Source organism: Equus asinus, chromosome 2 (assembly GCF_041296235.1).
Source record: "Equus asinus isolate D_3611 breed Donkey chromosome 2, EquAss-T2T_v2, whole genome shotgun sequence".
NCBI classification, from domain to species: domain Eukaryota; kingdom Metazoa; phylum Chordata; class Mammalia; order Perissodactyla; family Equidae; genus Equus; species Equus asinus.
The window spans coordinates 35,819,463-35,841,680 of record NC_091791.1 but is presented as its reverse complement, the minus strand read 5'-3'; the positions used below and the strand labels follow the sequence as shown (position 1 = coordinate 35,841,680).

Genomic DNA, 22,218 nt, shown 5'->3' with positions numbered 1-22,218 from the left:
TAAAGGCACTCTGGGAATTCCACAAAATTGGTCCCTTAATACAGGCTGAGGCCTTTTGTGAAAAATGAACATTTAAAAAATTATATCATTTAAGTAATTTTAACAAAGTCATAGTTATGGCTCTTGCTAACATGTTACTGCAGTATATTGTGATTATCTACTTATATACGCACCCCTTCTCACTAGGCTGTGAAATCCTCAAAGGTCCCCAGCCCTAGTGTCTAGCCGGTACCTGGCACATAGTACACAATCGATAAATATTTGTGAATTAATATGAATTTGAGTTTTAAAGTTCAATATATACAGAGTATAACTCTTTTTGGAACTCAGGTCCGGTAGTCTCTCCAAGGCTTTGCAATGGAAATATGTTAAATGGGCAGAGATACTATAGTTCTAAGTGTGGCAGTGCCCCTCCTAATAGTCAACATTGATAATGATGCATGATATATTCATAAAATATAATGTCATACAGTAAAGATAATGAATCAAGTAAAACTACATACTGTAACAAGGATGAATCTCACAAATACGATATTGAGTGAAAGAGGTCACATAAAAATAAGTGCATACTGTCGAATTCCAATCATATGAAGTTTAAAAACAAAACTAATGTATAGTTTTAGAAATCTCGATAGTAGTTATCTTTGGAGGGAGTGTAGTGATGGGGAGGAGGCACAAGGAGGACTTTTGGAGAACTGGTTATATTCTATTTCTCGATCTGAGTGTTATTTTCATGAGTGCATTAAATTTGTGATCATTCATTGAGCTGTACACTTACTATTTGTGCATTTTTCTGTAAGACTTATACTTCAATAAAATATCACTTTACAAAAATAATTATGGTACATGATACTTCATGATAATTAATAACATTAAAGAATAATCTCTACAACTAAAGCAAGCAAGTAGTTGAAATTACACTAATCAGCCAATAAGAAAGGAGAGTGAAAGGAAAAAGACAGTGGGTTTCAGAAGGTGTGGGAGACTTGGTTGGTTATTGGCTGAAGACTCAGGGGGTTGTTAGTAACTGCATATCTGCATGGGATCAAAATCCAAAGTGTCCTTACTATTTGATAAGACCATCTCAATTTCTGAGCTTTCAGTACAACTGTCACCAAAGGGATCTTCATTCCATTAGATCAAAACTCTGGGGATAGAGGACTTCCAGTTCAGGCTGTGATGGAGTAACTGATATTATCCCAGCCCCCTTCCATAAATAAAGAATAGATAAATATGGACAAAATATTAAGACACTGAACAACAGGCTGTACAAGACTGTAATCTCTGAGAGAAGGGAAACAAATGAGGTAAGTCCTGCAATTGCCCCTGCTTCAGGTGTAAAGGCACTTAGCTTCTGGCACAGAGAGGGAGAACCCAAGCAAAGCATAATAGCCTTGCTCAGTTGAGGAGACAGAGATATTAGTTTGATGAGACTAAAACGGCTGGAATTTGCAGAGAAAGTATGAGACAGGAGGACACCATGAAGAGAAAAATTCAGAAATCTTCACGCAGTCTAGGGAAAAAAAAACACTGGGGAAAGAACAACTTCCAGGGAGCTATGAACTGAACTGTGAAGCTCACAAAGTTTTAGGACACTTTTGAGTTCTGATCAACCAGAGTGAAGAGATCTCATTAAACATCCAGGACATTCATTAGAGATCCCAGAAAGTCCGGGTCTCATGAATAAAAATAATCTAGCCACAGAGTTAAAGCTACTCTAAACCCATTCTAGAAGAGCTTAAAGTCAAACTTTGAAAGGACAAGCTGATCCACAACTAAATTAACTATAGGCCAGAACAAAGCTCAACACTCATTAAAGGAAGGCAACAAAATCTAGACTCTGTCCAGCATCCCATAAAAAAACACACTAGACATGAAAAGAAGGAGAAAAATGCGACCTATAACAAAGAGAAAAGTTAGTCAATATAGAGACCAGAAATGACAGAGATAATGGAATTAGCAGGTAAGGATTTTAAAACTGTTATAAATATGTCCAAGGACTTAAAGGAAAATATGAACATAATGAGGGGAAAACGAAAACTATAAAAAAGATCCAAATGGTACTTCTAGAGTTGAAAATATAATACTTGAGAAGAAAAATTCATTAGATAGACTTGACGTCAATTTGGACACTACAGCAGAAAGACAAGTAAACTTGAAGACAGGAAATAGAAACTATCTAAACCAAAGCACAGAGAGAAAAGAGGATTAAAAAGTGAATAATCTCAGTGACCTGTGAAACAAAATCAAACAGTCTAACATTTATATAATCAGAGTCTCAAAAATTAGGGGGGCAAGGGGAGAGAGGAAATGTTGGAGGAAATAATGGCTGCTAATTTTCCATTGATGAAAAATATCAACCTGGAGATCCAAGCAGCTCAGTGATCCTCAAGCAGGATAAACACAGAGAAAACTACTAATTACACCAATGCATATTGATGAAAATCAATAATAAAAAGTTGCCAGAGAAAACAGGAAACAAAGATAAGAATTTAACTGACTACTCATTAGAGACAATTCAAGTCAGAAGAAAATGGAACAAGATCTTTAAATGAATGAAAGAAAAAAATTGTTAACCTATAATTATATATCCAACAAAAATATTCCTCTAACACAAAAGAGAAATAAAGACATGTTTCAGACAAACAAAGACTGAGAGAATTAGTTGCCAGCAGAAAATGTTTTTAAAAGCTCCTCAGGCTGAAGCAAAATGATGCCATAAAGAAACTTTGACGTGCACAAAGGAATAAAGTGTGTTAGAAAGGGTAAATATTGGAGAATATATAAAAGATTTTTCTCATTTTTAATCTCTTTAAAAGATAATTGACTGTCTTGAACAAAATAATGTGTGTCTATACGAAGGACCTTATAACATTCCATTCCCCTCTTCTGCTCTTTAAGATGTCATTGTCACACATTTTATTTTGACACATTATAAATGTGGATGCACACGCACACGCCTATGCATGCACACACACAACGTGCAGGATGAAGGAAATATTCATCTTGGCAGAACTAGACAGGCCTTAAGGCATTTGTTTTTGTAGGGCGGTAATAGTTCAGAATGTGGGCTTGGGTGTTAGAGAGTCCAGGTTAAGTCCAGCTCTACCAGTTATTAACTACAGGACTCTAGAAAATTACGTAACCAGGAAAAACCCCAATTTTCCTATCCATAAAATGGAGGCAGTGCCTATTTACTGTGTGGGTGTGAAGATTAATTAAAATATCATATACAAAGTGTTAGTACATTGCCTGCTTGGCAAGAATAAAGATTCGAGAAAGGGCAACCATTATTATGCTCAAGTCAAACATGTCCCCATCTTGCCAGATTTCAACTTGGCCTACACCTGTTGATCAAAACAATGTGGCAGGAACAGGGAAAGTAGGAGGTGGTAAAGGGCACTAAAATTCTTCATCTTCCAAAGTAGAGTAAAGGAAATCATCTGAAGTTGATAAATCAGTAGCTAGAGACCTAGGAATGCGTAAGAGTATAATGACAACCACCAGAAGAGTTAAAAACAGAAATTGTTTAGAGTGATTGCCTCTGAGAAGTGGGATGGGGGAAGAGAGAAAGATGTTATTATTCATGGTATACCCTTTTGTACTGTTAAAAAATTTATCATGCATTAAATATTGCGTGAAACTTCAAAACCCAGTTCCATAATTTGAAAAGAATATATGGAACAAGCAGAAAGGTTAAACAAACATACCTGGATTTGTATCAAAATGGAACTTCTCGAGTGCTTTCTATCCTTACTGCCACTGAAGGCCAAACTGTTGCTGCTTCAGAAGCCTCGTGCTGGCCAAGAGCTGTGTGTGTGCATCTGCGTGTGTGTGTGTGTGCATGTGTGTGCGTGTGCACCCATCCATACATCTGTTTGTCTGTAAAGTAACTAATGCTTTATGTTTAATATTGGAATTCTTGAGCCAGCCCTGATGGCCTAGTGGCTAAAGTTCGGCATTCACCACTTCAGCAGCCTGGGTTCATTTCCCAGTCACAGAACCACATCACCCGTCTGTCAGTTGCCATGTTGTGGTGGTGGCTCACACAGAAGAACTATAATGACTTACAACTAGGACATACAACCAGGCAGTGGGGCTTTGGGGAAAAAAAGAGAGAGGAAGATTGGCAACAGATATTAGCTCAGGGTGAATCTTTCCCAACAAAAACAACAAAAAAATTGGACTTCTCTGCTCACTGACACTGCATAAACCTTCTTCCTCGTTGAGGTCTCTTATTTCTAAAAATTAATATTTTCTCCTTTTCGTTTGACAGCATGAAAAGTTAGAAGAAGATCCAGTAATGGGAAAAGAGAAATGGAGCAAGAGGGTGGAGGGAAAATAGTGGAAGTGAAAATAGAGACTCAGAATGAGGCTAAGTCACTTGTCTGAAGTTATACAGCTGGTAAGGCAGCCAGGATAGGAGCCGGGCAGTCTGATTGCAGAGTCCTGCTTTTAACCTTATGCATTTAATAGTGCTTGGCATATTTTGAGCATTTAATAAACGGTAATTATTAAAATGTGAACTGAGTGGAAGTCAAATCCCAAATAATAAGTTTGGGGTTAAAGTAGATTAGGTTGTACTTTTATCATCTAGGGCCAAGTCTAAAGTTCAGGCACCCTCACTCTCCGAGAATCAGTAAACAGAAGCAAGTTCCCACAGGAGGATGCCGGGTCTCCATGGTGCCAGAAATCATTTATACAGGAGCTGCCTTTTGCAGCGTGAAACAGATTAGAGTAGGAAAGCAATCACTGGAGAAAGTCCCAGCCATATCAAGGCCTGCAGGGTGTTCCTCCACCCGACAGTGACTGCCTGAATCCAGCCATGTGACCTCCACGCTGAGGAAATGGAGGTTGAGAGAGCTGAGTGGATTTGTCCAGACCACACAGAACCCAGTGTTCTGACTCCCAGGCCAGTGTGTGTCAAGCTGGGAGGGAACAGGAAGCTAAACAAGACACACTCAGCTGGGGCATCGTTTTTGCACAATGCTAAGTAATGCTAGCGCCATATTTTATTCCTTCATCATCCCTCACCACATCCCTTTGGGGACAGCAGCCTTGTCTCCTTTGTCCCCTTCTATACCTCTGCTAAGAATTGTAAACGGTCCAGTCTAAGCCCTCAAACAACATTAGTTGATTGAGTTACACGAAAACTGTTATTAACATAAACATTTTAAGGAATAGAATGGAAAATTGACATAAATTTTTAAGGTGGGACATGGAACTTCACAGAATTTTCCCATTTCTGATAAGGGCTTTAAACTCTGTCTCCAGAAATGGAAGTTTAGAGTTCCAAGTTCACACTTTTTAGCTGTAAGGGATACTTGGATGGAAAAAAGCCCGGAAAACACTATGCCATGCTATCTCTTTTCCTGTTATTTCCTTTTTTATGCATGCTCATTCTCCGTATATAATTATGAACCAGAACTGAAGAGAGGGAGTGGCCAGTGCTGGGGAAAATATCTGTATCAGTTTGTATATAGACTCAGTTTATTTCAACTTTGGATCTACACTGCCGATTTATTAGCTCTCTGTTGCACACTCTCAGAAGGATTTTCCCTGGCATCTTTTTAAACTTTTTTTTATTGTGGTAAAATATATGCAACATAAAATTTACAATTTTAACCATTTTTAAATGTAGAGTTCAGTGGCATTAAGTGAATTCACATTGATGTGCAACCATCACCACTATCCATCCATGGAACTCATTCATTATCCCAAACTGACGCTCTGTACCCATTCAACAACAACTCCCCATCCTCCCATCAGGTCCTGGAAACCACCATTCTATTTTCTGTCTCTATACATTTGACTATTCAAGGTCCCTTATTTAAGTGGAATCATACAGTATTTGTCCTTTTATGTTTGGCTTATTTCACTTACCATAATGTCTTCAAGGTTCATCCATGTTGTAGCATATGTCAGAATTTCATTCCTTTTTAAGGCTGAATAATATTCCATTGAATGTATATATCACATTCTCTTTATCCATTCATCCTGGTAAACACGGGTTGTTCCTACCTTTTGGCTATTGTGAACAATGCTTCTATGAACATGGGTGGGCAAATATCTGTTCAAGATCCTGCTTTCAGAAGAGGAATTGCTGGATCATAATGTAACTCTATGCTTAATTTTTTTAAGGAACTGACCCTGGCATTTTTTTTCCTGTTATATTTCCAGAGTCAGTTCTTATCATCTATTTGAACAGTTTATTTTGTCTCTCTGACGTACTATCTACATTCATGCTAAACCACCTCTCCTTGCTTGTTCCCTCTTTCATTTACCAAGCTATTCAGAATTATGATCTTATGTGCCACTGCAGTGATTTTCCCCAAAGCACAAAAATTGGACCTCACTCCTTGGAACAAACTACCATTTTCCAAATCATAAGGTGTATTAGTTAAAACAGTAAGAAACTAACTTTTTTGGGGGGAAAAAAAAAGCAGTCTTTCAAATCAGTACCAAGATACCAGCCTGGTATGAATCAGGTAGGAAAAGAGGGTTCCTGATCTACAAACGTCTCCCTTAAGAGCATCTCTGCCCTGCAAACTGTAGTGGAAATCAGAGCCCCTGCTGCAGTAGCTGGAGGTCACCATCTGCCACCACTGAGATGATGGAGATCTTGGACTCTCTCTTGTTAACGGGACAGCTAGAAACCACCTCTCTTCTACTTTCATCTTCCTTCTTCTTTCTTGACCCCAGAACTATGGGGAGTGCCCTGTCCCCCGCGTTGTGGTTACCTGGCATCATAGTGAGAGCTCCTGTTCTCACTGGAGGATTGAACCCCTTCAGAAGCAGAAGAATTTCAGTTGGAATACTGCATGATTTTGCAAACAGAAGCAGTGCTCTTTTCTATCTAGCCAATAAGTCTGTGTCCACTCCATCTCCCAGCTACCTCAAAATCAACCCTCGCTCCCTGCCTCCTCTGCCTTGGTTTAGAAACTCACCTGGACCACCGCAACGGGATCTGAGCTGACCTCTTGCACACTCAGGAGTTCTCCCCACCCTTCGCACAATGGGAGAAATCCAGTTCTCACCAGCTCAATGTCACTGTCACCAGAGTCTTGAAATAACGATGCTCAGAAAAGAACTTCACCACTCCACACCTGTGCTGGATGGAGCTGCAACAGAGCCGTGTCTGCTTGCTTCTAGCCTGGTCCACACTTTCTTTTCCTCTTGCTTTTTATATTTGCATGGCTCTTGTTTGTTTAGCAAACCAGAAGATACCATTAATATATGAAAGTCAGCAGCAGAGGGAAAGGAAGTTAAAGGGAATAAACTGCAAGACCAAAATCATCCCATCACCCTTTAGTCATCTGAGTCAAGGCTGGTGTGGTGCGCATTTTCTTCTCCCTCTCTTCTCTCCTTTGAGGATGGTGTTGGAAGTGATGTAGTCCAGGCACTTCTTGCCCAAGGTACTTCTTTCTTCCTTACACTTCCTAGCCACCATGGTCACCATTTGAAGAGGAGGACTCTTCAAACCTTCTGCACATCTAAATTTCAGGACACAATTGTGAAACTGCACTTGATTTCCAGATGTTTGGAGAAGCTTCCTAGTTCTCGCTTTATGATCATGTTCTGCCACCCTCACCAGCCCTCCCTACAATTTCCTCACTAAAACATCACCATCAACAACAATAAAATCAGTTGCATATATTTTTTTTATTGAGTTATTGATAGGTTACAATCTTGTGAAATTTCAATTGTACATTAATGTTTGTCAGTCATGTTGTAGGTGCACCACTTCACCCTTTGTGCCCACCCCCCACCCCACCTTTCCCCTGGTATCCACTAAACCGTTCTTAGTCCATAATTTTAAATTCCTCATATGAGTGGAGTCATACACAGATTATCCTTCTCTCGCTGGCTTATTTCACTTAACATAATTCTCTCAAGGTCCATCCATGTTATTGCAAATGGAATGATTTTGTTCTGTTTTGCAGCTGAGTAGTATTCCATTGTATATATGTACCACATCTTCTTTATCCATTCGTCTGTTGTTGGGCACTTAGGTTGCTTCCATGTCTTGGCTATTGTAAATAATGCTGCAATGAACATTGGGGCGCATAGGACTTTTGGGATTGCTGACTTCAAGCTCTTTGGATAAATACCCAGTAGTGGGATGGCTGGTAATTTTTTGAGGAATCTCTTTACTGTTTTCCATAGTGGCTGCACCAGTTTGCATTCCCACCAGCAGTGTATGAGGGTTCCTTTTTCTCCACAACCTCTCCAACATTTGTTGCTATTAGTTTTAGATATTTTTGTCATTCTAACGGGTATAAGGTGATATCTTAGTGTAGTTTTGATTTGCATTTCCCTGATGATCAGCGATGATGAGCATCTTTTCATGTGCCTATTGGCCATCAGTATATCTTCTTTGGAGAAATGTCTGTTCATGTCTCCAGCCCATTTTTTGATCGGGTTGTTTGATGTTTTGTTGTTGAGTTGTGAGAGTTCTTTAAATATTATGGATATTAAGCCTTTGTCAGATATATGACTTGCAAATATTTTTTCCCAGTTAGTGGGTTGTTTTTTTGTTTCAATCCTGTTTTCCCTTGCCTTGAAGAAGCTCTTTAATCTGATGAAGTCCCATTTGTTTATTCTTTCTATTGTTTCCCTTCTCTGAGAAGGCATGGTGTCCGAAAAGATCCTTTTAATACTGATGTCAAAGAGTGTACTGCCTACGTTTTCTTCCAGAAGCCTTATGGTTTCAGGTCTCACCTTTAGGTCTTTGATCCATTTTGAGTTTATTTTGGTGAATGGTGAAAAAGAATGGTCAATTTTCATTCTTTTACATGTGGCTTTCCAGTTTTCCCAGCATCATTTGTTGAAAAGACTTTCTTTTCTCCATTGTATGCCCTCAGCTCCTTTGTCAAAGATAAGCTGTCCATAGATGTGTGGTTTTATTTCTGGGCTTTCAATTCTGTTCCATTGATCTGTGCACCTGTTTTTGTACCAGTACCATGCTGTTTTGATTACTGTAGCTTTGTTGTATGTTTTGAAGTCAGGGATTGTGCTGCCTCCCGTTTTATTCTTTTTTCTTAGGATTGCTTTAGCAATTCGGGGTCTTTTGTTGCCCCATATGAATTTTAGGATTCTTTGTTCTAATTCTGTAAAGAATGTCATTGGGATTCTGATTGGGATGGCATTGAATCTGTAGATTGCTTTAGGTAGAACGGACATTTTAACTATGTTTATTCTTCCAATCCATGTACATGGAATGTCTTTCCATCTCCTTATGTCGTCATCCAATTCTCTCAGAAAGGCCTTATAATTTTCATTATATAGGTCCTTCACTTCCTTAGTTAAATTTACCCCAAGGTATTTTATTCTTTTTGTTGCGATTGTGAATGGTATTGTATTCTTGAGTTCTTTTTCTGTTGGTTCATTACTGGAGTATAAAAATGCTACTGATTTATGCAAATTGATTTTATACCCTGCAACTTTGCTGTAGTTGTTGATTACTTCTAACAGTTTTCCAATGGATTCTTTGGGGTTTTCTATATATAAGATCATGTCGTCTGCAAACAGCGAGAGTTTCACTTCTTCTCTCCCTATTTGGATTCCTTTTATTCCTTTTTCTTGCCTGATTGCTCTGGCCAGGACCTCCAGTACTATGTTAAATAAGAGTGGTGATAGAGGGCATCCTTGTCTCGTTCCTGTTTTCAGGGGGATGGCATTCAGTTTTTGCCCATTGAGTATGATGTTGGCTATGGGTTTGTCATATATGGCCTTTATTATGTTGAGGTAGTTTCCTTCTATGCCCATTTTGTTCAGAGTTTTTATCATAAATGGCTGTTGGATCTTGTCAAATGCCTTCTCTGCATCTATTGAGATGATCATGTGGTTTTTATTCCTCAGTTTGTTGATGTGGTGTATCACGTTGATTGATTTGCAGATGTTGAACCATCCCTGTGTCCCTGGTATGAATCCCACCTGATCATGATGTATGATTCTTTTGATCAATTGCTGAATTCTGGTTGCCAAAATTTTGTTTAGAATTTTTGTATCTATGTCCATCAGTGATATTGGCCTGTAGTTCTCTTTTTTCGTGGTGTCCTTGTCAGGTTTTGGTATCAGCGTGATGTTGGCCTCATAGAATGTGTTAGGAAGTGTTCCATCTTCCCTAATTTTTTGGAATAGCTTGAAAAGGATAGGTATTAAATCCTCTCTGAAAGTTTGGTAGAATTCCCCAGGAAAGCCATCTGGTCCTGGGGTTTTATTCTTTGGGATGTTTTTGATTGCTGTTTCAATCTCTTTCCTTGTGATTGGTCTGTTCAAATTGTCTGCCTCTTCTTGAGTGATAAATCAGTTGCATATATTTTTGTAAGCAGCACTAAATTCTTTTTAAGACGAGACGAAGGTATGTTAATCAAGTTAGAATTCAGGTAGTCATTTGTCCCAGTTTGCCTAGGACAGTCCCAGGTTATGCCTATTGCCCTGCATAACTTTTAGAAGAGCTCCTGGTTTCACCCTAAAAGAAAAGGAGTGGAGAAGTGCTAGAGTAGAGAGGGCCCTGGTTCCTGTGAGGAGGGTGGAGAAGTGGGAGAGGGCAAAAAAATAAATACTAAAATTAAAAATGAAGAAACAGGGTTCCAATTTAGAGGATAAATTATACGTTCACTCTAGTTAAAAATACACCTTGATTTTCCAGTAAAGTGCTTTCTAAGTGATGCTGTGCTCTTGCCCACATTATTGCACTTTATTTGAATAACTCTGCAAATTTGGGAGAAAAACATTTTACCTCTATTAATTAAATGAAATAACCAAGGTTCCAAGTAGTACAGATGGTGACTGTCCGAGGTCACACACTCAGGGACAGAACCAGAGCCAGAACCCAGGACTTCTGACTTCAAGTTCAATATTGTTCAGCTGTGGACCACTCCGTGCAGATGTCTGAATAAAGGCAAACTTCCTTCTCCTGTTTGGTAATCTGCTTGAGCTTGGCCCTTGACGAATTTAGATAGGTTCTTCCTTGCCCAGAGACTGTCCTTCCACATTAAAACAAGGAAACAGATGAAAGAAGAATTATGTAAACATGAAGAGGCTATTAGCGAATCCTGGGGCCAAATGACATACATCTTTGATTATACCACGTGTAATTACATCCGATTATTGGAATCTTACATCTAACCAAATTAAGATGTCTCAGTTAACACCCGGAAGGAAGGAAGGAAGGAGGAAGGCAGGCAGAGAAGATCAACAATGAACGCCCACCTTTCCAAAGAATATATAAATGGGTTCCGGCCCAGTCTTATAGATATATTCTCCCTATGGTTACATGCTAATCTTTTTTTTTAAACCTAAAACCAATAAGATTGTACCCTCCTTGGATAAGTGGCAACGAGACAACAGGGGGAAACCCAAGATCCTTAAGGACAGGCACAGCGGTTGGCAAGCTCTCCAGAATATCCCAAAAGAGCTGAATGCGGCGCCACACCAATCAATAACGGCACACCCTCCTGACCTCCTGACGGCTTGTCCCAAGAGGAGGCCACGGGACCCGCGGGCGTCCCTCCCACTCTGCAGTGACAGAAAGGGTCCAGTGTGCCTTGGGAAGGATGACTCCAAACCCCCGGCCAGTCTAGCCGGACCGCAGCAGAGGGCTGGACGCCTTCGGGCCAGCTGTGGGCACCGCAGCCTGACCAGAGAGGCGGCCGCCTGCCCCTGCGCAGGAGGCTCGGGGAGCTGCAGGTACGAGGGCAGCAGAGGACGAGCGCGAACCGCGCGGGGGGGACCGCGTGCGCATGCGCCCTGCCGCCGCCGCCGCGGCCGGAAGAGCCGAGCAGCCCAGCAGCTGCTGTCGGCGCCAGACGCCGCGGCAGCCGTGGAGAGAGCGCTGGCCGCAGGATGCGGCCCCTGGACGGCACCGGGGCCGCCGAGCTGCCGGAGGCCGGGCTCGGGCTGACGGACGATGCGCCCCCGGGCGCGAGCGAGGAGCCTGCGGCCGCCGAGGCAGCGGAGACGGCCGCTCCCGGCAGGTGCTGGCTGTGCCGCTCCTCGCCGTGCGGCTCGTGCGCGCAGCCGGGTGAGTGCGGGGTGCGGACCCGGGCGCGGGTCTCACTCGTGGGGGGCCCGGCGGGCGCCAGCGGGCGGGGTCCCCGCAGCTGCGGCCGGGGGCGCAGTGCTGGCCGCGCCCTTATCCCCACCCTGCCCAGGGCTCGGGAAAACCCTCGAGCTGTCACCTGGGGGGGCTGCAAAGCAGAAGCCCCCTGCGCCCCTGCCGGCGCAAAGACCGGAGAAGTTTCTGATTGTGCTTGGAAACCATTTGGGATTCGAAAACTGTTCCTATAATTAAAGTGTTGCCGGCAGGGCCATGGAGTCAGGTTGCAGTTCCGTGCGCCCTGCTGGAGGTCGGAGGTTGGGGGCTAACCATGAAAACGGATCTCGCTGTGAACTGTGTCCCCCAAAGAGGAAGTTGAAAAGCATCCAGTATAGAAAATGTTTGTCCCAGAGTCTCAGAATCTTGGGAAGGCAGAGTTGAGTGGGACCACTGGTTCTGAAACTTTTTCGGTTGGGAGGACTTTTTTTTGCAACTGATGCAAAACCAAACAGAGGCAGGAACTTACTTACATGGTTAAGAGGTTCACTGACCCATCCCCAAAGCCAAGGACCTTGTGTGGAAAACCTTTGATCTTGTTCAACCTCTTCTTTCCACAAATGAGGAAAGTGAGGCCCAGGGAGATGAGGGCTTTGGGGGTTTTTTGTTTGTTTTATTTTCCCCAAGAATTGGCATGTGTGGGCGAGACAGGGCACGGGTCCAGGCAGCACCAGGGTTAGGATCTCAGCTTGCCAGAGACCCAGCTCAAGGCCTTTTCTACTGGCCACAAACACATTCCTCCTTGAACTTCACCACCCACTTGGAGCAGCTTTCTGGAAGAAGAAGGAAATAGGCAGATCTCCTTTCAAGACGAAGTTACACAGTCTGCACCACCTCATCCTCTGGGTCATCTCCTCTGTGTGTCCTGGCATTTCTGTGCCTCCTACCTCACCCCACTTTTCCCTCCTCCCTGTATGCACTTTCCCCAATTCAGAGAGCTAAACCCCAGGAAGATGACTTTTGCCCCATTTTTCTCCTAAATGCTAACAATCATTTATGCATAAGCTAGAGCCTCTTGAGCAGGGGTTACCCCAAGCTGGGTTGCAGCCTTTGAAGAGGTCAGTTTCTCACCTTATCACCCTATGGCTGAATGTCATTCTAGTGGAATGCCGAATCAGTCCTTACAGACTCCTAAATGTTTCCCCTGTTTGTGAACTGAAGAGGAATATATGCTCAGGTAGCATGTGGCAAAATGACAAACCTGTATAAACAGTTTGCGCCTAAGAATCTTGTGGGGTCTTTTCACTTCAAAGACAGTTGCTAACAATAAGACTTAGTAATAGTTATTGTAAGGTGACTAGATAATATCCCCCAAACAGGATTGCCATAGAAACACTTTAAACCACTGTACTGTTGCCATTGAACTTTGTGACAGTATCATTTTAGCCTCTTGATCCAACTGGTTATCTCAGCAAAGCTCACTTTCAAGTTCAGGTTGAAACTGTGACCCTTTTTTCTTACATTCTTGGATAACCTTCACAGACAGCATACAGCTATCCTAAGACATCTATTTCTTTTCTTGAGGGACAGTGTGAATCTTAGACTGAAGCAAGGAGAAGACGTTGTCTTCGGTCTGTGGCTCACATCCCCCTGAGCGAGCGAGTTCTCTAGCGTAGCAGTGGTTCTCAAACTAGTGGAGCTTTTTACAGTTAAAGATCCTGTTTCCATGGGTTTAGGGTAGGGCTTGGGAATTGAAGTTTAACAAGTTACTCAGTTGATTCTAATTCCCAGCCAGGCTGTGAATCACCAGTTTAAAGCACAGGAGAGAGAAACTGAGCAACTTTTCAGTTGTCTGCTAACTCAGGAAATGGCACTGTGGCCACTTAATTTGAATTATTTAGACTTGCCCAATTATTAGATATGCTTGTGGTGGGATATGAACATGGAAGCATATTGCATAAGCAAATCCCTCTTTGGATTATGCTACTGTCTTGCTCATCTCCATTGACAGAAGTGAAGTTATTATTCAGTAAGAGACTGAGCTTTGCCTGAGTGCAATCAGTCCTCACCCTCCTTAACAAATAATCAGAGTCAGCCAGGCCCTGTAACAGCTGTTCTGTCCCAATCAGGAAGCTCGGGCCTTAAGTGTTTATAAGCAAGAAAATATGTGAGTGTATGTGTTTTAAGGAAAAAGATCATCAGAGCCAAGGGTGTAAAATTAGTCTTAAAAGAGTTAAAATATCATGTTAAGTTAAAATGTTCTTGGAGAAAAATTTAAAAGCTAAGGTTGGAGGAGATCCTTAAAATATAGACAAGGGAGATGTTTTCTGTCCTTGATCTTCCCGTTCTGTCTGAGGGTGTAGGTTCTATGTGTGGGTTGGGTTTCTTTTAAGACAAACTATTTTATTTGGACCTGAATTCTGAAATTTCAGAAGCTGAACTCAGGCTGACCACAGCCAAGACATGTATTTTGTGGTGCTTAACTTGGAAGTCTTGTAAAGCTTCTTTCTCATGGGCTGAGTGTACAGTATGTACATTTGTTTCTGCTGTGTCTCAGCACACAGTCCAGAACAGACTGTGGAGGAGTCTGGCACGTATAACATATAGCCTATAACATGAGGACTGCCAGCTTCAAATTATTCTCTTCAGTTGCACATCTAGACCAGGAAGAGGTGGAGGCCTAGGACCAGAATGGCATCTTTTACTACAAAGGTCAGGCTGCAGAAGGTCCCTGGAAAGACTACATCACCACACTTTGGTCCCAATTTGCAAAGGGTCACTTGTGGGCAAAGGTACCTAGCTAACATGAGGATGTTGAAATGTATTACCTGGTGCTTGCACTTATCAGAGAAGGGCATTTTAAAAAAAAATTATTGTGCAATACTTTTCAATAGGTGAATAACACATTGTAAATTCCTAGATTGGAATGATAATGCTAATTTTACTACAAATTGCATGTGTCCACACATCCTTCAGCTCTGCTGTGCTCTTAGCTGATGAGTGCCAGTAGTGTTTCCTTCTTATTCTCTCATTGTTTCTGTGTTAGTTTCAAAAGAGAACTGGGGCCAGCCCCATGGCCGAGTGGTTAAGTTCGCACACTCCGCTTCAGCGGCCTGGGGTTTCACCAGTTCGGATCCTGGGCACGGACATGGCACCGCTCACCAAGCCATGCTGAGGTGGCATCCCACATGCCACAACTAAAAATACACAACTATGTACCCGGGGGGCTTTGGGGAGAAAAAGGAAAAATAAAATCTTAAAAATATATATATGTATGACCTCAATGTGTGGCCTTTTAGGGAGTTCTCTGCTTACCCTGCTCTATTTTGCTCCCCTCTGAATGCCAGGGGGTGAGATGGAAAGCAGGTTCCACTCCTGTCTTAGGCATCTAAGACAGAGGAAGTGGCTGCTCATACAGATTGGCATTAATAGATTGAATACTTGATGCCCTGGAGAAAGCAGAAGTTTCTTAGTTCAGACCAAGCCAAGAAGTTGGTATTAGATGGCAATTCTAATACAAAACTTAAAAAAACACACACACACACACTTTGGGGTCAGAGGAGTAGATAACCCAGCCCCTGCCCTCAAAGAGGTTTATGCTCTAAATGGGAGATAAGTCATAAACCATGAAAAGTTCACTAAAGATTTGCTTAATGGTTCAAAATAACAAAACAGAGAGCCTTCCCAGATTATGTTGTTGCCTGTGTTGTTAGACTCTGCATCTCTCCATGAAGTTCTTTCATATTCTTTCATTCAGCAAATATTTATTCAGGGTGTGCCGGGTATGAACAAGACAGCTGAGGTCCCAGCCCTGGGGGAGCTCACAGGCTTGTGGGAAAAGGCAAATAATCAACAAGTAGCCATATAATACAGTTATAAACTGTTTTCCAGAAAAGAACACTCTTCATAAAGCCCAGTTCACCAGTGAGATGCTGTAAGATAGCATTTGGAAGTACTTTTCTCCAGCCATCTTGACAAGTGTTTCTTAACGCTTTCTCTCACCATCTTGGCAAGCTCTTTCCTTCTTTTTGACTTATAAGTGAGGGATGATTTTTCAGTGAGCCAAAGGAAATCCATTTTATAGGGTGAAACTGCATTTAGAAAAACACAGGCTTACATTGTTGCCTTTGACCGTGGTAGTTCATTCTTGGTGGGGAAAATGTTTCCGGTCCAGAGAATGGATATGCTGAGGAGGTAGTATTTGTAGACTATTAGCCATTGACACTGTTCCGTTTTCCTCTATTTCTAAGTGAAAATGAGAAAACATGCACTTGGAAGTGAGGACTAACTAGAATTTAATCTTTTTCAGAAGCCAAGAAGAAAGCACCCTGTCCTGGACTTGGCTTGTTTTACACATTATTTTCTGCCTTCCTTTTCTCGTTGGCCTCTTCACTGGTTAAAAAAGTGGAAGACGTCCATGCTGTAGAAATTAGTGCATTCCGATGTGTGTTCCAAATGATAGTTGTTATCCCTTGCTTAATATACAGAAAGTAAGTATTTCTTACCTGCAAAGGAGAAGGTATTAATAAATGTTTGTAAATCTTTTGACCTGCTTAAATCATTTACTCTATAGTATCTGCTTTATGCTTCTCATAGATTTACCAGTTCCTACCCTCTCTGGCTCTGAGTAATGAAGTCACAAGGATCCACCACAGAAGATTCTCTCATAAGCACAAACTGCATGCCCAACAAAGAGGGAGAAAGAGATTCAGTTATTCTGCACCCCTCATTGTGAGAACAAAGCTATCCTTGTATAATTCCTGCCATCTTGTACCACCATCCCTTCTTTCCTTTGGCATAACTAGTATTTGGAAGAAAAAAGTAAATGAGCGGAAGTGGTCGTGTCTCTGAGTGTCAGAAGTTTAAGTCGAACAGGCTGCTCTCTTACCAGGGCAGAGAGAAGGTCACAGTAATAATACTTAGCTCTTCCCCCTGGGGCGCAGTGGGAAAGGGGAAAGGTATCTCGAGCAAGCCCTTTTTAACTACTTTCATGTTCAGCGTCCTCATCTGTAATGTGGAAGGAATGGTATTCTTTGTCCTCCAATCTGCATGGTGGTTGCGAGGGTCAAAATTTATTATAGGGGAGAGCACTTTGTATATGAAAGTATATGAAAACTATCTTTATTCCTCATCCTTACTGTTCTCTCCCCACCAAGCCGCTCTTCCCCTTCCATACGGAACCCCCTCACTCACCCTCCCCAGGTTAGAATTATGCTTCCTCCACACTGTTAGAACCTTTACACACCCCTGTGTGCTTAGAACCCCAGGAGGACAGACCGCTTGGGTTCCTGGTGGCTGCCTGGCTCTTTCTCTCCTTGGGCAAAGATGCTTAAACCCCAAATTAAAAGCTTCAGTCACTTGCCACTGAAGTCTCCTTATATCTGCAATGTGGGACAGATTCATTAGAATAGTTTTGCTCCATATTGCAAGGATTTGGTGAAAATCTGCTAAGGTCAGTATTGTCAGAAATTCCTGTGTCAGTGTAGACAAGTCACAGTATTTTAGGAAATGATGGGAAGACTTCAAAAATTTCTAAGGTTGGCAACAGACTACTGATGCTACTAACAGAGGCATCTTCTCCGTTTTGGAATAAAAGTATTGACAGGAAGCCACTAGAAGAATTTTCTTAAATTCTTGGCACTAATCTGCTTTGATCCATTTTATGGTTCACTATCAAGGAAGACCCTTAGCTTCTCAAAGTATGGGCCAAAGGTGACCACACTTTCATTTCTAACTCCAGAGACCCAGGGGTCCCCATGTCAGGCCAGATGCTGCCCTAAAGATGTCCAGCCCTGATACGGATCAGCGAGATACGCCTAGTCAGGAACTTACACAGTACTCTGCTTAGTAAATATTTAATTGAAAAAATTTGAGTAGCAGTTATTATACTTACCTGAATGCTACAGGTTCTTTTTTGGTGTCTTTAAACTCTTTTCCTACTGAGAACAATGAAAAAGTTGCCTCGCATTCGATGGCTAAAATAAATTTTAGCATTGCTTCAGCTGTTACAGAAAAACTTCTAAGACTGGGAAAGCACACTAGCCAGGACTAAGTTTTCTTATATGGGGCAGCTAAATCTTGAAATTGTATTTATTATAAAAATCACACACCTTCATTGTAGAAAATTTGGGGAAAATAAACATAAAGAAGGAAAGTTACCTATGAGTCCATCTAATAAGGTATAACCACAAGAACATTTCAGTAGATTTTCCTTTTTGGTTTTTTTGAAAGCATATATATATATGTATATGGGAAATAATATCTATATTTACTGAATTATAATTATACTATTTATGTAGTTCTCTTCTATTTTTGCTTATATTGTGAACAGTTAAACGTCATTAGCTATGCTTCGAAAACATTTTAAGAGGCGTATAATAGTTGTGGACATTATCATAATTAGTTTACTCTATGCCCTTATTTTTTGGTAGGACTTTTAAAATAATGTTTAATTAAAAATTGTAATTTAGGGGCCTGCCCCGTGGCCGAGTGGTTAAGTTCGTGCTCTCTGCTTCAGTTGCCGAGGCTTCACCGGTTCAGATCCTGGGTGCAGACATGTCACTGATTGTCAGGCCACACTGAAGCGCCATCCCACATGCCACAACTAGAAGGACCCACAACTGAAATATACAACTATGTACTGAGGGGATTTGGGGAGAAAAAGGAAAAAAAAACAAAGGAGATTGGCAACAGTTGCTAGCTCAGGTGCCAATCTTTAAAAAAAAAATTGTAATTTAAAAACAGATACCAAGTTCATTTAATATACATTCCTCCGTTTGAATTTACAGAAGTGGGTTTCTAGGCCCCAAAGGTCAACGCATCTTCCTGGTTCTCAGAGGGTTCCTTGGTTCTGCCTCCATGATGTTTGCATACTACGCTTTCCAGACGACGTCCCTCGCTGACGCCACGGTTATCTCGTTTACCTGTCCAGTGTTTACGTCCATATTCGCTTGTATATTTCTCAAGGAAAAATACAGCCCTTGGGATGCTCTCTTCACCGCCTTCACAATCGTCGGAGTGATCTTGATCGTGAGGCCACCATTTTTGTTTGGTTCCGACACTATGGAGATAAATGAAAGCTATTCGGTTCACCTGAAGGGCACGTTCGCGGCAATCGGACATGCAGTGTTTGCTGCCATGACTCTGGTTATCCTAAGAAAAATGGGGAAATCTGTGGACTACTTTTTGAGCATTTGGTATTATGTAGCACTTGGCCTCATCGAGGGTATCATCGTCCTCTTTATATTAGGAGAATGGAGTCTGCCGTACTGTGGGTTGGACAGGCTATATCTCATACTAATTGGGCTGTTCGGTTTGGGGGGTCAGGTGTTTCTCACGAAAGGAATTCAAATAGAAAAAGCAGGGCCAGTAGCAATAATGAGGACTATGGATGTGGTCTTTGCTTTTATCTTTCAGATTATTTTCTTTAACGATGTGCCAACGTGGTGGACGGTGGGTGGCGCTCTCTGCGTAGTAGCCAGTAGTACCGGAGCGGCCATTCGTAAATGGTGCCAGAGTTCCAAATGAAGCATCATTGCCAAAATGTCTATTTTTTTCAAGGTCACTGTCACCCCGTTCAGACACACCACACACGCACACACCTGGAAAATCTGCATTACTTCATTGATATTAAATAAATTTCATAATTAAAGTACCATTTTTGAATTTAGTATGTCTTTAATTAGCTAAGACTAGCCAGTCAGTTGGTCTAGCAATTATTTTTTCAGCAATTATATTTTGTTTTTTTTGTTGTTGTTGAGGTGGTGTTGGTAAGAGGACAAATCACTAGAGAAAAACTACGAGATTGTTTATGACTCTAGTATAAATATAGGTAGTTTCTTAAAGTGTATTTTTTGGTCCCGATGGGAGTTAGGTGGCGAGGAAATTTTAGATGCGTTTTTAGCAGTATAGAGGTAAGAAACTTAGTGATAATAATGCTGCTATAATTAGTATTATGTTGATAATTCATTTGAAACATAATTCCATGTAGGAGGCCAAAGCTGAAACTTGGAATTGGTGCCTCCTTAATGGTGTTAATAATGCAAATGAATTAGCCTTATTTTCAAGGCTTTTATAAATGGTCATCATTCTTTTAACCCATATTTGTGCCTTTTCATTTTAATGCTGGAATTTTTCTATGTAAACTTTTTAAAAAGTCTTTAAATCACCAAATTTGGCTAATAGTTTTCTCTTTCAGTGTCATTAGCAACTGTAGCTATCATTCTGTAATTTTAATTGTCCTCTGTTTTTTGGAAATTGCACCAAATTTTTGCTAACTTTCTAAGATTTCAGGTCTTTAAATCACAAGAGGGATTCTTGGCATGGCCAATGTGCACATTTCCATCCTGAAGTGTTTTCCCCTTCACTAGAAATGTGCTTTTCTATAAATTCTCTTTGAATTTATAGTGTGATGCCAAATAAAATTTTCTCAGGATTTCATTAGGTTGAGCTATATGAAATTGCCGAGATTTTACCTTTTTAACTTAAAAAAACCAAAGTTTCTTATGGTTTACCCTAATAGATACCTCCTTGACCCTCTAAACCAAATACTTAGAGGACTTTGGAATATATATTTTGAATACAACTTTTTAAAGTACAGTAATCCTATTAAACTTATTTTTATAGTCTTTTTCCCTTTGAAGTTATATGTAATAATGCTTCATATCATATGTTAAATTTAAAGACCCATGAGTCCACGGTTGATTGGCTTTTGTAGTTTCTTGAATAGAAAAAAAAAATCACAGTTAAATTCTAGTATAGTAAGGATATTATACAGTAAGATATTAAACGTCACTGCTGCACCGTGATACTAACATGATGAATGCAGACAACATATTTTATATCTGGAACTTCATCAGGCCAGTACTCTGCAGTTAAAGAGAGAATTTAATATTTAGAAAAGCTTGGGAGGTTGCTCAGGAAGCAGGGTGTAGATGCAAATGATTCTTTGTCACAATGAACCCTTTATTGGTGAGGCTTTGATGGTCTCCAGCTCTTACTGTGTCAGACCTCGCATCTATTATTATCTTAAGCCTGCGAATTTGAAAGATTATAGACTCTCTCCCACCCTTTCATCACAATTCTTCCAAAGTAAGAAAGATCTTGGCTTCTGAGGTTTATGCCTTGGTGAGAAAGGATCTTTTCCAATAGTTCCAAGAGAAAATTTTTGACTTGCTGATCTTCCCAAATGCTTCCCACTTGACAAATCCTAAATGAAGTCTACGTAGGGGAGTCACACTATCATTATAACTTTAGCCTAATCCACAACATGGGAGTTAGAGTTGCAAAAGCATCATTTTGCGAGTATCTTAGATAATTACAGAATCGGAGCATTTAGAGTTCAAAGGTTAGAAATCCTCTTGTAGGAGCCATGCTCCACAGATAGGGCTGTAAAGGAGGGGACCTGCCCAAAATGGGTTTCTATGGCCTTCTCCCCTCCCCTAGTTCCATGATAAAGTATGGAAAGCCAACCACCGCTTGAGCTACGGAAGGTAAATTAACTCTCAGGGAACCCTCTGCTGGTTCTTCACCTTGCACAATAAAAGAACCTATGGGACTTTGAAAGTTAAATCCCTTTGGGCCTGTACACTAGGGACGTGTTTTATTTCAACGGTATGGTTTAAGTACTTGAATGTCACAATATCTGACCAAGGTTGGAGAAAATGTTTCTTCTCCCAACTTTTACAAGGCACGATTCTTAAACACTTTTATAATGTCCAAGTATATACAAGGATATGTATTGTAACAATTATGGGTGTGTTTATTTTACAAAAATTATAGTTTATCTTGAAAAGGAAAATATTTTCATGAATTGTTTTTATAAGTACTAATAAAATTAATATGAAAGAAAGCTATATTTTGGTTTTTATGATTGTAGCAAATGTACTAGCTAATATAACTTATTTCCTTTTTCAATCATGTGTTTCAAAATTCATTTCATAAAGGAGATTGGCTCCAGCCATTTAATTGTGATGTAACCTGAAGTTTCAAACTGTTTATCTGTCCCTCTGATACTCTCACATCTACTCCAATATCTCTGAAATAAAGGACCTAATCTTTTGTTCCAGTGAGGCCTTCATTGTTCTAGACCCTTCCTTGGAGCAGCTTTGAACGCTGTACTTTCTGTTCTCATAGCTAATCTGTTACTAAGTCCTGGTGTGTCTATCTTCTTATTGTCT

General features: G+C 40.9%; 1 protein-coding gene across 2 annotated transcripts; it reads left to right on the top strand.

The window, feature by feature from the left end:
- Positions 1–11,745: 11,745 nt before the first annotated feature.
- On the top strand, positions 11,746–21,894 carry SLC35G1 (solute carrier family 35 member G1). 2 transcript variants are annotated; one of them, XM_044753898.2, is made up of 3 exons: positions 11,746–12,028; positions 16,353–16,530; positions 18,829–21,894. In XM_044753898.2, exons 1-3 carry the CDS (start codon positions 11,851–11,853, stop codon positions 19,565–19,567), a joined length of 1,095 nt encoding a protein of 364 aa, XP_044609833.1. In that variant the 5' UTR covers positions 11,746–11,850; the 3' UTR covers positions 19,568–21,894. The 2 variants fall into 2 exon arrangements, with proteins under 2 accessions (XP_044609833.1, XP_014718453.1); XM_014862967.3 differs by having other exon boundaries at positions 11,747–12,028; positions 16,350–16,530.
- The last annotated feature ends 324 nt before the right edge of the window (positions 21,895–22,218 follow it).